Genomic DNA, 15,193 nt, shown 5'->3' with positions numbered 1-15,193 from the left:
TCACCTCCGCGGGATTCTCGTCTGTCCTGTCCCGCCCCCGCCGCCCTCGGCCCGCCCCGCCGCCCCGCCGCCCCGCCGCCCCGCCGCCCCGCCGCCCCGCCGCCCCGCCGCCCCGCGCACCACCGGGAGCCCGGGGGCTGCACTGTGCTCTGCAGGGCCGCGGGGCCGCGCAGCTCTCTCGGTGAGACCGGCAAGTGCTGCAAAGCGTCGGGGCTTTCCGCGCCGTCGGTCCCAGCGTGCCCGCCCGCCGCCCGCCGCCCGCCGCCCGCCGCCCGCCGCCCGCCGCCCGCCGCCCGCCGGGGCACCCCGCGCTGCGCGCATCCTTCCGCTCGGCTCCCGCCCCGGGCCCCTCCAGCCGCGGGCGCTGCCTCGGCCCCCGGGGACACGCGCCTCCGCTGCGGGAGCTGCCGGTGGGTGCCCCTCTCCCAGACTCGCTGCGAGCCACGTTCGACCTAGCCCAGATAGCGTTTGTACCTGGAAGGAATGAGGGCGTAAAAGGCCCGAGGGGTGGTGGCTACAAACCCATTAGTGTAAGAAAGCGGGCATTCTTTCATTCATTCACCAAACATGTATTGCGCGCTTACTCCTTGCCAGACACTGAGCGTATGGTAGTAAATAAGATGGTTACGGAGCCTGCTCAGCTGGAATTGACAGTCTAGGGGGGAAATAAAATTTTTTCGGGTATTAAAATACAAGAGATTTCAATCTTTTTTAAAAAGCAGATTTATTTTTCTCTTCTTTTGATAGACATGTGTGTTTCCAGTTTTGCCCGTTGTTTTAGCTCCTGTAAACATCCCTGTCTTTGTGTGGATAGTTTTCCTTTATCTTGGGTAACTAGCGAGTGGAGTTGTTGGATCATGTAAGTGTATGTTTAACTTATAAGAAACTATCACACGATTTTTTTTGAAATGGTTGTTACAGTCTAGATTTCCAAAATCAGTGTATGGTGGTTCCAGTTATTCTATGGCATAGCCAACATTTGATATTCTAAATCTTTAGCGTTGGCCATTGAATGGATGTCATAGGCACACCATTGCAATTTGATTTGCATTTATCTGGAGATCAATGATATTGACCATGTTTCATGTGCTGATTGGCCATTTGGCCATTTGTATGCATTCTTTTTTTTTTTTTTTTGAGACGGAGTCTTGCTGTGTCTCCCAGGCTGGAGTGCAATGGCCAGATCTCGGCTCACTGCAAGCTCCGCCTCCCGGGTTCACGCCATTCTCCTGCCTCAGCCTCCCAAGTAGCTGGGACTACAGGCACCCGCCACCTCGCCCGGCTAGTTTTTTTTTTTTTTTTTTTGTATTTTTTTATTAGAGACGGGGTTTCACCGTGTTAGCCAGGATGGTCTCGATCTCCTGACCTCGTGATCCGCCCGTCTCGGCCTCCCAAAGTGCTGGGATTACAGGCTTGAGCCACCGCGCCCGGCCTGCATTCTTTTATAAAGTGCCTATTCAGTCTTTTGCTAATATTTATTTATTTTTTTTTTTTTGAGACAGAGTCTCACTCTTGTTGCCCATGCTGTAGAGCAGTGGCACGATCTCGGCTCACTGCAACCTCCCCCTTCTGGGTTCAAGGGCTTTCCTGCTAATTTTTGTATTTTTAGTAGAGACAGGTTTCACCATGTTGGCCAGGCTGGTCTCAAACTCCAGACCTCAAGTGATCTGCCCTCCTTGGCCTCCCAAAGTGCTGTGATTACAGGCGGGAGCCACCATCCCCGGCCTTTTGCTAATTTTTTCTTTTCTTTTTTTTTTTTTTTTTTGAGAGGGAGTTTTGCTCTTGTTGCCCAGGCTGGAGTGCAATGGCGGGATCTCGGCTCACTGCAACCTGCGCCTCCCAGGTTCCAGCAATTCTCCTGCCTCAGCCTCTTGAGTAGCTGGGATTACAGCCACCGGCCACCACGCCTAGCTAAATTTTTGTATTTTTAGTAGAGATGGGGTTTCACAATGTTGGCCAGGCTGGTCTGGAACTCCTGACCTCAGATGATCCACCCTCCTTGGCCTCCCAAAGTGCTGGGATTACAGGCGTGAGCCACCACACCTGGTCATAAACTTCTAAATTTAAGGCAAAAACAATCTATAGTGATGGAAATCAGATCAGTAGTTGCCTGTGGCAGGGTGTAAGGAAAAGATTGCCTGTAAAGGGACACGTGAGGGAACATTCCAGGATGATGAGAATGCCCTATATTTTGATAGGAGTGGTGATTGCATGGGAGCATACACTTGTTAATACTCATGGAACTGTACGTTAAGATGTGTGCATTAAATTGTATGTACATTTTTGCTTCAATAAAGTTCATTGAAAGAAAAACAAGGCCGGGCGTGGTGGCTCACGCCTGTAATCCCGATACTTTGGGAGGCCGAGGTGGGTGGATCACGAGGTCAGGAGATCGAGACCATCTTGGCCAACGTGGTGAAACCCCATCTCTACTAAAATTACAAAAAATTAGCTGAGCATGGTGACGCGTGCTACTTGGGAGGCTGAGGCAGGAGAATTGTTTGAACCAGGGAGTCTGAGGTTGCAGTGAGCTGAGATAGTGCCACTATACTCCGGCCTGGTGACGGAGTGAGACTCCGTCTCAAAAAAAAAAAAAAAAAAGACTGTGTAACTCGGGCAGTATGTGTCATCAGAAACCTAACGTTTCTCACATTGTGGTACCTTCACGGAATGATGAAACAGCCCTTGTACAGCTTTACTTACGGGCACTTAGAGTCCTTGGCTAGGATGCTCTTGACTAGAGGGTCTCTGACTAGAAGACCAGAGCCTCGGCTCTGGCCACCCCAAACTGGCTGAGGGCATCGATGCTTGGGGACATGCTTCAGAAGCTCAGTGTACTGGTTAAAAGAGTAGATTCTGGCTGGGTGTGGTGGCTGATGCCTGTAATCCCAGCACTTTGGGAGGCTGAGGTGGGCGGATCACTTGAGGTCAGGAGTCCGAAACTAGTCTAGACAACATGGTGAAAGCCCATCTCTACTAAAAATACAAAATATGACTGGGGATGGTGGCGGGTGCCTGTAATCCCAGCTAATTGGGAGGCTGAGGCAGGAGAATCACTCGAGCCCTGGAGGCAGAGGTTGCAGTGAGACAAGACTGCACCACTGTAATCCAGCCTGGACAACAGAGCAAGACTCCATCTCGAAAAAAAAAGAGTAGATTTTGGGGTCAGACTGACTCAAGGTGAGGGTTGTGAGGTGGGCATGGTTCCTACTCTGTACTGTCTGCCTGTGTGACCTTGGGCAAATTACCTTGCCTCTCAGTGCCTCCTTTTCCTCATCTGTAAAACCAGGATAGACTTACCAGCAAGGGACTTACCTCAAAAGATCTTTGAGGCTGGGTGTGGTGGCTCACGCCTGTAATCCCAGCACTTTGGGAGGAAGAGGCAGGCGGATTGCCTGAGGTCAGGAGTTTGAGACCAGCCTGGCTAACGTGGTGAAACCCCGTCTCTACTAAAAATACAAAAAAATTAGCCAGGCATGGGGGTGCACACCTGTAGTCCCAGCTATTCCGGAGGCTGAGGTAGGAGAATTGCTTCAACCCGGGAGGCGGAGTTACAGTGAGCCAAGATCGCGCCACTGAACTCCAGCCTGGGCGACAGAGTGAGACTCTATCTCAAAAAAAAAAAAAAGATCTTTGACATGATTAAGTGAAATGAGATAACATGTAAAAGTTCCTAGCATTTACCTGACACAGCATCATTAATCAATTATAACCATCTTCATAACAGGGGACAGGAACCATCAGACCATTTAATGAGAATCTAACATTTCCCTGGATAATAAAGTTTCTTAGTCTAAAAAAATAGAGTATTCTTTAAAAGTCTACATCTTGGGCACTCCAAGTCTCATTCTAAAATACAAACGAATCCCCAGCCGTGTCCAGCCTGGTGCCAAGTTGTCGGGCATTGCTATAGTGAAATTTTACTGTATCTGTCACGGCACCTCTGCATCTGTCCCTGCCGTGCTACCTCTCCCAACCACCTCCTGCTTCTCCATGGGGATCAGAAAGGACCCCCAAATTAATGGGGCATAAAAATAGGTGTCTGAATGGGAGTATACCCCAGCCCTTTCTTCCCCCCTCCTCTCCCCATTCCATCCCTGGCGCCTATAATCACCAGGCGGTCTGAAGCTAAGTGGTAGTTTTGCCCATGGTGGGGGGGCTCGGAAACCACACCCCTCTCCCGGGAGCCCTCCTGGCCATTCCCCACTCCAGTCGCCTCCACTGTTGAGATGGGTCTGAAGGGGGCATGGTGTTTCCCATGGTGCAGGTGCCGGAGACAGCGGGGGACTGAAAGAGGAGGAGGTATGGGGTAGACTGAGGGTAAAGCGGGGCTGTCAGGCAGTCAGACAGACAACTGCATCGCAGGGAGAGAGAGAAATGCTCAAACCACCAAAAGTAAAAGGCACATTTGTCTCCCTGGGTGGGAGGTGGGTCACCAAAGTCCTCACAGGACTGGCTAAATACTTTGTGGGGCCCAGTTCGAAATGCCTAAGAGGGGCCCCTCGTTAACAATTTAAGAATTTCGGCCGGGCGCAGTGGCTCACTCCTGTAATCCCAGCACTTTGGGAGCCCGAGGTTGGCGGATCACGAGGTCAGGAGATGGAGACCATCCTGGCTAACACGGTGAAACCCCATCTCTACTAAAAATACAAAAAATTAGCCGGGCGTGGTGGCGGGCGCCTGTAGTCCAGCTACTCAGGAGGCTGAGGCAGGAGAACTGCTTGAACCCGGGAGGCGGAGGTTGCAGTGAGCCGAGATAGTGCCATTGCACTTCAGCCTGGCAACAGAGTGAGACTCTGTCTCAAAAAAAAAAAAAATTAAGAATTTCAAGATGGTGATAGCAGAACCCTATGCCAAGCACGGTGGCCCTTTTGAGTCTGGGGATCCTATGCAATTGCACAGGTCACATGCGTGTGAGCCAGCTCTGCTTGCTCTGCAACAGTCCCTCTCCCTCTCCCTGCTGCTGTCACCCACGCTCCTCACCGGTCCCCAGGCCCCAGGTGTCTTCCCTTCGTCCCTCCTCAACCCTGGGTTGGGGGCGAGGGAGGAGGTGAACCCTGACCTACAACTTCCTTCTTTCCTCTCCCATCTTTTAGGCCTGAGTCCTGCTGCCCCTCCAGATCCCAGTCCAGCTATAGCCCCCATCATGGCTGAGGGAGGGGTACCCTCGCCAGGGCCTGGTGCCTACTTCAGCAGGAAAGCCCGACTCTCCTTCCGCCACCAGCTGCATGACATAGCATCGGCCAATGACTCCACCATTTGAAGGGGACAAGGAGCTGAACCTCCAGGAAGGCTTAGCAAGCTTCCTTCCCCAGACTTCTCAGCGATCCTAATGTCCACCTCCCCAAGTCCTTTCTAACCTTCTCATTAAATATGTTCGTAGTTGCTAAGTGCTGTGTGTGTGTGTGCAGGGGAAGTAGATGGGGCCAAGGCTGCAGGGCTGGGTTATGGGGCTGAGATGGGAAGTGTTGCCTATGGTGGGAGTGAGACACAGGAATGATGAATATGAGGCAGCTCATCTCATGCAGAGCCCAGGTGTGACAAGTGGGAAAGTAAGAATTGGCTGACATCAAGCTTCAGAGTTGAGTGTGCTGAAGACAGTCTGGGGTGGCTGGGGGCTGGGCAGGATGGCAGATGGGATGAGAAAGCATATTCATTCAGTAAAATGCCGAGTATCTACCCCTGCCAGGCATGGAGGAGATATCAATGAACCAGAAAGAAAGAATTCTCTCTTCTCACTGAGCTGACTTTCTAGTAGAGGTAGGGAGACAATCATACACAGGTAAACAACTAAGTGAACCCAAGACAGTGATATGTGCTGCTGTGAAGAAAGTGAAACAGGGTCATGTGAGAGTGGGACTAGGGGGTGGTGTTTCTCCAGTTTCAGGTGGTCGGGAAATGCCTTCCTGATGAGGTGACATTTGAGCTGAGAGCTGAATGATGAGTAGCCACGTGGAAATCGGGGAGCGATGTGTCAGCGTAGGTTTACTAGTTCCAACAAATGGCCATCTCTGGTGCAGAATGTTGACAGTGAGGGAGGCTGCCCACGTGGGGAGAGGAGCACATGGGAAATATCTGTATTTTCTACTCAATTTTGCTGTGAACCTAAAACTGCTCTAAAAAATGAATTTTAGGCCGGGTGCGGTGGCTCACGCCCATAATCCCAACACTTTGAGAGGCCTAGGCAGGAGTACGAGACTAGCCTGGCCAACATGGTGGAAACTCGTCTCTATTAAAAATACAAAAAAATTAGCCAGACGTGGTGGTGGACACCTGTAATCCCAGCTACTCAGGAGGCTGAGGCAGGAGAATCGCTTGAACCCAGGAGGTAGAGGTTGCAGTGAGTCGAGATTGCACCACTGCACTCCAGCCTGGGGGACAGAGCCAGACTCCATCTTAAAAAAAAAAAATTGCGAGGCCGAGGCAGGTGGATCACCTGAGGTCGGGAGTTTGAGACCAGCCTGACCAACGTGGAGAAACTCCGTCTCTACTAAAAATACAAAATTAGCTGGGCATGGTGGTGCATGCCTGTAATACCAGCTACTTAGGAGGCTGAGACAGGAGAATCGCTTGAACCTGGGATGTGCAGGTTGCGGTGAGCTGAGATCACGCCATTGCATTCCAGTCTGGGCAGTAAGAATGAAACCCCGTCTCAAAAAAAAAAAAAAAAAAAAAAAAGGCCAGCTGTGGTGGCTTATGCCTGTAATCCCAGCACTTTGGGAGGCCGAGGCAGGCAGATCACAAGGTCAGAAGTTCCAGACCAGCCTGGCCAATATGGTGAAACCCTGTCTCTACGAAAAATACAAAAACTAGCTGGGTACAGTGGCACGCGCCTGTAATCCCACCTACTTGGGAGGCTGAGACAGGAGAATCGCTGGAAACCGGGTGGTGGAGGTTGCAGTGAACTGAGACCAGGCCACTGCACTCCAGCCTGGGCAACAGAGCAAAACTCCGTCTCAAAAAAAAAAAAAAAAAAAAAAAATGGGTAGGCACAGTGGCTCATGCCTGTAATCCCAGCACATTGGTAGGCTGAGGCAGGAGAATCACTTAAGCCCAGGAGTTTGAGGTTACAGTGAGCTATGACAGTGACACTGCTGCCTGGGTGACAGAGTGAGACTCTGTCTCTGAAAAATACATAATAAAATTAGGCCTGAGGTGAGGTGGCACATACCTGTAGTCCCAGCTATCAAGCTCCTTTATGTCCCTGGCTTGAATGGGGACAGCTTCGGAGGAGCCAGAGTCCATTTTCAGCCTCTCATCCAAGGGGCTGATCACACCCTCCACCATGGGAATGGTGGCTTCCAGAGCTGGCCAAAAGCACTCCTGGTGGCTGTGTTCTCCCACTCAACTGTCATCTTAAATTCCATTTGCAAACAAGGCCCACCTTTCTCCCAAAAGCCAAGGAAGTCACAGTGCGCCTGTTGATCACAAGATGAGGTGATAGAGGTTAAGTGTGGAGAGAGGGGACCATGAGGCTGGACTGGAGGAAGCTGCTCTTTGTGGACTTAGGAGCAGTAGTCACCCATGGTGACTGGCAGGAAGCAGGCTGAGGAAGGTGACTCCAGTTTTAGTCAGAATTCCGAGTTCTACCTTGGGGTTGAACAGGGAGCGGGTGTTGCTGGTACCCCCAACACCAACCACAATCCAGTGGTTCAAGGACCTGGATATGGTGGGGGAAAGAAAGTTTGGGGGAAGGTGGTTTGGAGAAGAGGTTTGAAAACCACCCATGTAAAAGCTTATTGGGGAATCAAGCATTCATAACCTCCTTTCATTTCCTCTCCAACTCGCTCTGAGTTCAGTGCAATGGTTTATACAAATAGGAATGGGCCAGACAAATTCAACCTTGAAGTCAAAAAAAAGAACCCCAAAGTATAAAGATTCTCTGTGACAAACTTTATTAAATTTTGCATCAGTACGGGGTATCTCTTATTGCATACTAGAATCCCAGGATTCAGGGGGGCGGTAAAGTGGCAATGGCGAATTTGGGTATCTGGTCTCCCAAAAGCACTTGCCGCTCTACCCCTGACTCTGCAATGGCTGCCAGGCGGATCACTCCTCCACTGGAGCCATCCCGCTCCATGGCCAAAGCGAGAGCTGTGGATAAAAGGAGAAAGCTGGGTTCAGAGTCAGATGCTGGGATCACTGCAAGGAATGAGGAATGTTGGCCTGGCTTAGGTAGTTGGGGTTGAAGCTCACAGGCCCAGGAGCCTAAGCTCTCACCATTGGCAGTGAATTGCAGACACTCCTCCTTGGTCATGCCTTCCCGGTAGGTAGCATCCACATAGCCATAGATGTAGGAGCTCCCAGAGCCTCCAATGGCAAAGGACTGCCTTACCATCATACCCCCCATAGGCACTGAGTACACCTGCCAGATAGAAGGAGAGGAGTTACCAGTCGTATCCTCCCTCCAACACATGTACATTCACCTGTCCATTTTGCTATTGGTCTGAGGAACGTTAATAGTAAGAATAAGTGAGGTAGAGACTGGAAAGAAAAAGAAAATGGTTGGGGAGAGGATAAAAGGCCTGGCTCAAGTGTGCTCTGGTCGGGGGTGGGGATCTGACCTGCCCTCCTTCTTGAGGGTCCCAGCCTGCGATGATGATTCCCGCCATCAGGTCTTCTCGGTATCGGTAACACATCTCCTTAAAGAGGCTGGCTGCTGTGTGGACCAGTGGAGGCTCATTCAGTTCAATGCTAGAGGGTCAGAGAAATCACAGAGAAAGTTTCAGGACCTAGAAGTCAGGCCATTTAGCTCCTCAGCTTCCAACTCCCTTCAGATATTTGCCCCTCCCCTGCCCACAAGCACCTGTGGAAACCGAGCTGGTAAGTGACAGCATCAGCTACTGCCTGGGTATCAGCAGCTGAGCCTGAGCGACAGCAGAAAATGTGGTCGTGAATAGGAGTCAGCTTGTCAGTCACTCGATTGGCGATGTAGGACCTGCAGGATGGCAGAATAGTGAGGAAAGGAGCCCACCTGTCCTCCACCTCCATCCCATCACTACCCACTCTCTTAGGGCTCAGGGACAGGATGTCCAGTATTGCCTTTTTTTTTTCTTTGAGATGGAGTCTCACTCTGTTGCCCAGGCTAGAGTGCAGTGACGCAATCTCTGCTCACTGCAGCCTCCGCCTCCTGGGTCCAAGCAATTCTCTAGCCTTAGCCTCCCAAGTAGCTGGGACTGCAGGCACGCGCTGCCACGCCCGGCTAATTTTTGTATTTTTTAGTAGAGACGGGGTTTCGCCATGTTGGCCAGGCTGGTCTTGAACTCCTGACCTCAGGTGATCCACCCGTCTCGGCCTCCCAAAGTGCTGGGAATACAGGCGTGAGCCACCGTGCCTGGCCTCCAGTATTGCTTATTCTCATCCAAACTGAAGCAGACTGGAGAACAGACTTTTGTAAGGATTCCCCTAAAGAGTGAGGGGAACTGAAAGTAATAAAAGCTGGGACAAATCTTAATCTCCAGAGAGAGAAGAAACCTCTCTTCCCACAGTGGTCTGTGGAGGATTAGGGTGGGTGGCAGGCAGGAAAGGAAAAGGAAGATGGGAAGACCTTTCACAAATCTGTCCTGAGCTCACCCAGTGGTTGTTCTGGAGTCTGCCCCCAGAACCACGCCCCCGTCAAATTGCACGGCCATGATAGTAGTCTGGGAAAAGGGAAAAAGGAGTGAGTCCACATTCTCCAGCATACACAAGCCTCAATGATCTCTCTACCTAGTTCCCAAAATACAAAATCTGTGCGTCGCTGAACCATTTTCAAATCTTACAGGGGCCTCAGTACCCCGCAGAATACCAGAATGCCAACCCTCAAATCCCAAAAGACTCATCCCGGACTTAAGCCCAGGATCTTCACTAGCCTCGCAGGATTCCAGAATTCCACATTTCAGCCCACCCTCCACCTCCTACTACGAAGCTACCACACCACTCCACCATCCTCGGAGTGCCTCTCCCCATTCCTGGAGCACAACACATTCTACCTCCCCTCCGCCCCTGCCAGATCTCTCAACCCCACTCAAGCTTTATCTTCCCATCGCGTCAGGCCTTGTGCACATCCTATGAACCCCGAGTCCTTCCTCACCCCAGTGGAGACTTCTCGGCTTTCCCAGTCTGGGGTGAAGGCCTCCGGCCCCCAAGCCGGTGCCGGCCCGGTTCCCCGAGCAGCTAGTAGGGTGGCCGCCATATTTCTCCTCCGGTACTGCCTCAAAGCAACTGTCGTAAAGCGCTCTGTCACGCTCTTTGGTCGCGCTTTGAGGCCTTCTGGGAGCGAAGCTACTACGAGGTTGACGGCAGAAGGGAAAAGAAAAGTACAGTACTGCATGGGGACGGTTCTTTTGCGACAGTGCGTACTTGATGGCAGCGTGGCAAGCAACAAACACAAGAAAGTCTGAAAAAAACAAAAAACAAAAAACAAAACAAAAAAACAAAAACAAAAACAAAAAAACGGGCCGGGCGCAGTGGCTCAAGCCTGTAATCCCAGCACTTTGGGAGGCCGCGGATCACGAGGTCAGGAGATCGAGCCCATCCTGGCTAACACGGTGAAACCCCCGTCTCTACTAAAAAAATACAAAAAACTAGCCGGGTGAGTTGGCGGGCGCCTGTAGTCCCAGCTACTCGGGAGGCTGAGGCAGGAGAATGGCGTAAACCCGGGAGGCGGAGCTTGCAGTGAACTGAGATCCGTCCTGCCCGGGCGCGGTATCTCACGCCTGTAATCCCAGCACTTTGGGATGCCGAGGCGGGCGGATCATGAGGTTAGGGGTTCAAGACCAGCCTGGCCAACATGGTTAAACTCCGTCTCTACTAAAACATACAAAAATTAGCCGGGCGTGGTGGGGCGCGCCTGTAATCCCAGCTACTGGGGAGGCAGAGGCAGGAGAATCGATTGAGCCCAGGAGGCGGAGGTTGCAGTGAGCCAAGATCACGCCACTGTACTACAGCCTGAGTGACAGAGCAAGACTCTGTCTCAAAAAAAACAAAAACAAAAACAAAAACAGAAAACAAAAACCAAACCAAACCAAAACAAAAAACCCTCCTAGTGGCTTGCGCCCTACCGATCTTACGGAGCTGCAGGCCAAAGGGCCCACAAAATAAACCTGAGAGTCTTTGGGTTAAAGTGACCACACCATGTTTTCCTTTCTTTTAGTTATATACTTAGGAGTATATGCTGGCAGAGGAATTTATGGGTTCTATAACTGTATGTTTAACATTTTGAGCAACCGACAAACTGTTTTCCACAGAAACTGCACCATTTTACATCCCTACAAGCCATGTATGAGGGTTCCAATTTCTCCACATCCTCACCAACACTTGTTATTGTGCATTATTTTAGTTACAGCCATTCTAGTGGGTGTGAAGTGGTACCTTGTGGTTTTCTTTTTCTTTTTCTTTTTCTTTTTTGAGACGGAGTCTCGCTCTGTCGCCCAGGCTGGAGTGCAGTGGCGCAATCTTGGCTCACTGCAAGCTCCGCCTCCCGGGTTCACGCCATTCTCCTGCCTCAGCCTCCCGAGTAGCTGGGACTACAGGCGCCCGCCACCTCGCCCGGCTAATTTTTTGTATTTTTAGTAGAGATGGGATTTCACCGTGTTAGCCAGGATGGTCTCGATCTCCTGACCTCGTGATCCGCCTGTCTCGGCCTCCCAAAGTGCTAGGATTACAGGCGTGAGCCACCGCGCCAGGCCTCTTGTGGATTTCATTGGTATTTCTCTAATGATTAGTGATGCTGAGCATATTTCCATGAGATAATTGGCCATTTGTATGTCTTTTTTCATGATTCAAGTTCTTTGCACATTCTAAAATTGGGATATGTCTTTTGTTTAATAAATTTTTGGAGTTTAATTTTTTTTTTTTTGAGACAATGGCGGGGTGTGTGTGTGGCGGCGGGGGGGGGGCGGGGGGGTTGTCTTGCGATGTTTTCCAGGCTGGAGTGCAGATACGATCATGGTGTACTATATCAACCTTGAACTTCTGGACTCCAGTGATCCTCCTGCCTCAGCCTCTCAAGTAACTGGGACTACAGGTGTGTGCCACTGAACCCAGCTCTATTTGTCTTTTTATACTGGCATGATCTAGGCTCACTGCAGCTTCTGCCTCCCGGGTTTCAGCGATTCTCTTGCCTCAGCCTCCCAGGTAGCTGGGATTACAGGCACGCGCCACCACACCCGGCTAATTTTTGTATTTTTAGTAAAGAGATGGGGTTTCACCATGTTGGCCAGGCTGGTCTCGAACTCCTAACCTCACATGATCCTCCCGCCTCGGCCTCCCAAGGTGCTAGGATTACAGGCGTGAGCCACTGTGCCTGGCTGTTTTTTTCTTTTCTTTTTTTTTTTTTGAGACGGAGTCTTACTCTGTAGCTAGGCTGGAGTGCAGTGGCCGGATCTCAGCTCATTGCAAGCTCCGCCTCCCGGGTTTACACCATTCTCCTGCCTCAGCCTCCCGAGTCGCTGGGACTACAGGCGACCGCCACCTCACCTGGCTAGTTTTTTGTATCTTTTAGTAGAGACGGGGTTTAGCCAGGATGGTCTCGATCTCCTGACCTCGTGATCCGCCCGTCTCGGCCTCCCAAAGTGCTGGGATTACAGGCTTGAGCCACTGCGCCCGGCTGTTTTTTTTTCTATTGTTGAGTTGTAAGAGTCCTTTTTAATATTCTAGGTACTAGAAACTTATCAGATACATGATTTGAAAATATTTTCTCCCATTGGATTGTCTTTTCATGTCCTTCATTGGTGTTCTTTGAAGCATGAAAGTTTATAGTGCTGGCTCTTACATTTTTAGGTCTGTGGTCCATTTTGAGTTAATTTTTGTATGTGATGTGAAGTAAAAGTCCAAATCCATTCTTTTGCATATGGATAGCTAGTTAGTTGTTCTGGCACCATTTGTTGAAAAGACTGTCTCCCCATTGAATGATCTTGGCACTCTTGTTAAAAATCAATTGCCCATACATATATGGACTTATTTCTGGATTCTTAGTTTTGTTTCATTGATCTATATGTCTGTCCTTATACCAGTATCATATTGTCTCTATTACTATAGTTTTGTAGTACATCTTTCTTTCTTTCCTTCCTTCCTTTCCTTCCTTCCTTCCTTCCTTCCTTCCTTCCTTCCTTCCTTCCTTCCTTCCTTCCTTCCTTTTCTTTCTGTCTGTCTGTCTGTCTGTTTATTTTTTTGACAGAGTCTCGCTCTGTTGCCCAGGCTGGAGAGCAGTGGCGTGATCTTGGCTCACTGCCACCTCCGCCTCCCAGGTTCAAGCAATTCTCCTGCCTCAGCCTCCCGAGTAGCTGGGACTACAGGCGCCTGCTGCCATGCCTGGCTAATTTTTGTAATTTTAGTAGAGACAGGGTTTCACCATATTTGCCAGGCTGGTCTGGAACTCCTCACCTAGTGATCTGTCTGCTTCGGCCTCCCAAAGTGCGGGGATTACAGGCGTGAGCCACCGTGCCCGGCCTGTAGTACTTTTTTTCAAAATTGAGGTTAGGCCAGGCGCGGTGGCTCAAGCCTGTATTCCCAGCACTTTGGGAGGCCAAGACGGGCAGATCACGAGGTCAGGAGATCGAGACCATCCTGGCTAACACAGTGAAACCCCCATCTCTACTAAAAAATACAAAAAAACTTTTTCCTCCTTTTCAAGATTATTTTGCCTTTTCTGGATCCTTTGCATCTCCATTGGGATTTTAGGATTAGCTGTCCATTTCTGCAGAAAAGGCTGTTGGAATTTTGTTAGGGATTGTACTGAATCAATTTGTGGAGTATTGCCATCTTAAAATGTCTTCTTTTCATAACCTGTTTTTTTTTTTTTTTCATTTATTCAGGTCTTCCTTAATTTCTTTTAACAGTGTTTATAGTTTTCGATATGTAGGTCTTGCATTTCTTTGGTTAAATTTGTTCCCAAGTATTTTATTATTTTTGATGCTATTATAAGTGATGTTGTCTTCTTAATTTCATTTTTGGATTGTTCATTGCTAGTACATAGAAATACAACTGATTTTGGTTTTGATATTGTATCCTGCAACTTCATTGAACCATTTATTAGTTCTTTTTTGTTTTTCGTTTTTGAGACAGAGTCTTACTCTGTTGCCCAGGCTGGAGTGCAGTGGTGCGATCCCAGCTCACCGCAACCTCTGCCTCCTGGGTTCAAGCAGTTCTTCTGTGCACACCACCATGCCCCGCTAATTTTTGTATTTTTAGTAGAGACGGAGTTTCATCATGTTGGTCAGGCCGATCTCGATCTCCTGACCTCGTGATCTGCCCGCCTCAGCCTCCCAAAGTGGTGGGCTTACAGGCATGAGCCAGTGCGCCAGGTCATTTATTAGTTCTAATAGTTTGTGTCTATATTCTTTGGGGTTTTCCTATATAAACCATCATATCATCTGTAAATGGAGATAGTTTTATCTCTTCCTTTCCAATCTGGATGCCTTTTATTTCATTATCTTGCCCAGTTGCTCTGGCGAGTTACTTCAGTACAATGTTGAATAGATTGGCAAAAGCAGACATCTTTGTCTTGTTTCTCATTTTAGGGGAAAAACTTAGGGAAACGTCTTTCATCATTGACAGTGCTGTTAGCTTGGTTTTTCATAGATGCCTAGGCAGGGGAAGTTCCCTTCTATTCCTAATTTGTTGATTGTTTTTGTTTTTTGTTTTTTTTTGTGTGTTTTTTTTGTTTTGTTTTTTGTTTTTTGAGACAGAGTCTTGCTCTGTTGCCCAGGCTGGAGTGCAGTGGCGCGATCTTGGCTCACTGCAGCCTCTGCCTCTCAGGTTCCAGCGATTGTCCTCCCAAAGTGTTGGGATTACAGGCACACGCCCCTGTGCCTGGCTAATTTTTGTATATATATATATATATTTTTTTTTGAGATGGAATCTTGCTCTGTCACCCAGGCTGGAGTGCAGTGGTGCCATCTCTGCTCATTGCAAGCTCCGCCTCCCGGGTTCACACCATTCTCCTGCCTCAGCCTCCCAAGTAGCTGGGACTACAGGTGCCCACCAGCATGCCTGGCTAATTTTTTGTATTATTAGTAGAGACGGGGTTTCATCATGTTAGCCAGGATGGTCTCGATCTCCTGACCTTGTGATCCGCCCCCCTCAGCCTCCCAAAGTGCTGGGATTAGAGGTGTGAGCCATCACGCCCGGCCTCATTTTTGTATTTTTAGTAGAGACAGGGTTTCACCATGTTGGCCAGGCTGGTCTCGAACTCCTGACCTCAGGTGATCCA

General features: G+C 49.7%; 2 protein-coding genes across 4 annotated transcripts; one reads left to right on the top strand and one right to left on the bottom strand.

Annotated features, from left to right (window-relative positions):
• The first annotated feature begins 72 nt into the window (after positions 1–72).
• LOC106993866 (uncharacterized protein C17orf114) lies at positions 73–5,390 on the top strand. Of its 2 annotated transcripts, XM_077970101.1 has the most exons (3): positions 1,736–2,367; positions 3,045–4,302; positions 5,097–5,390. In XM_077970101.1, the coding sequence occupies exons 2-3, from the start codon at positions 4,230–4,232 to the stop codon at positions 5,261–5,263; spliced, it is 240 nt and encodes a 79-aa protein (XP_077826227.1). In that variant the 5' UTR covers positions 1,736–2,367; positions 3,045–4,229; the 3' UTR covers positions 5,264–5,390. The 2 variants fall into 2 exon arrangements, 1 of the variants encoding a protein (XP_077826227.1); XR_013405987.1 differs by lacking the exons at positions 1,736–2,367; positions 3,045–4,302 and adding an exon at positions 73–181 and having other exon boundaries at positions 5,097–5,233.
• Positions 5,391–7,878: 2,488 nt separating this feature from the next.
• PSMB6 (proteasome 20S subunit beta 6) lies at positions 7,879–10,205 on the bottom strand. Of its 2 annotated transcripts, none has more exons than XM_015118288.3 (6): positions 10,073–10,205; positions 9,574–9,641; positions 8,807–8,938; positions 8,565–8,694; positions 8,221–8,365; positions 7,879–8,114 (listed from the first exon to the last, which is right to left on the bottom strand). In XM_015118288.3, the coding sequence occupies exons 1-6, from the start codon at positions 10,172–10,174 to the stop codon at positions 8,050–8,052; spliced, it is 642 nt and encodes a 213-aa protein (XP_014973774.1). In that variant the 5' UTR covers positions 10,175–10,205; the 3' UTR covers positions 7,879–8,049.
• Between the last annotated feature and the right edge of the window lie 4,988 nt (positions 10,206–15,193).

The sequence above is a fragment of the Macaca mulatta genome, chromosome 16, assembly GCF_049350105.2.
Source record: "Macaca mulatta isolate MMU2019108-1 chromosome 16, T2T-MMU8v2.0, whole genome shotgun sequence".
Lineage (NCBI taxonomy): Eukaryota > Metazoa > Chordata > Mammalia > Primates > Cercopithecidae > Macaca > Macaca mulatta.
Note: the sequence above shows the minus strand (reverse complement) of the source record. Positions and strands in the feature narration are given on the sequence as shown.

Coding starts and splice junctions, on each gene's coding strand:
- LOC106993866 (XM_077970101.1), top strand. CDS start 4,230: ATGGGTCTGAAGGGGGCATGGTGTTTCCCATGGTGCAGGTGCCGGAGA. Junction 4,303..5,096: donor GGGGACTGAAAGAGGAGGAG/GTATGGGGTAGA, acceptor CCCATCTTTTAG/GCCTGAGTCCTGCTGCCCCT.
- PSMB6 (XM_015118288.3), bottom strand. CDS start 10,174: ATGGCGGCCACCCTACTAGCTGCTCGGGGAACCGGGCCGGCACCGGCT. Junction 8,939..9,573: donor GACTCCAGAACAACCACTGG/GTGAGCTCAGGA, acceptor GCCATCCTGCAG/GTCCTACATCGCCAATCGAG. Junction 8,695..8,806: donor TACCAGCTCGGTTTCCACAG/GTGCTTGTGGGC, acceptor CTGACCCTCTAG/CATTGAACTGAATGAGCCTC.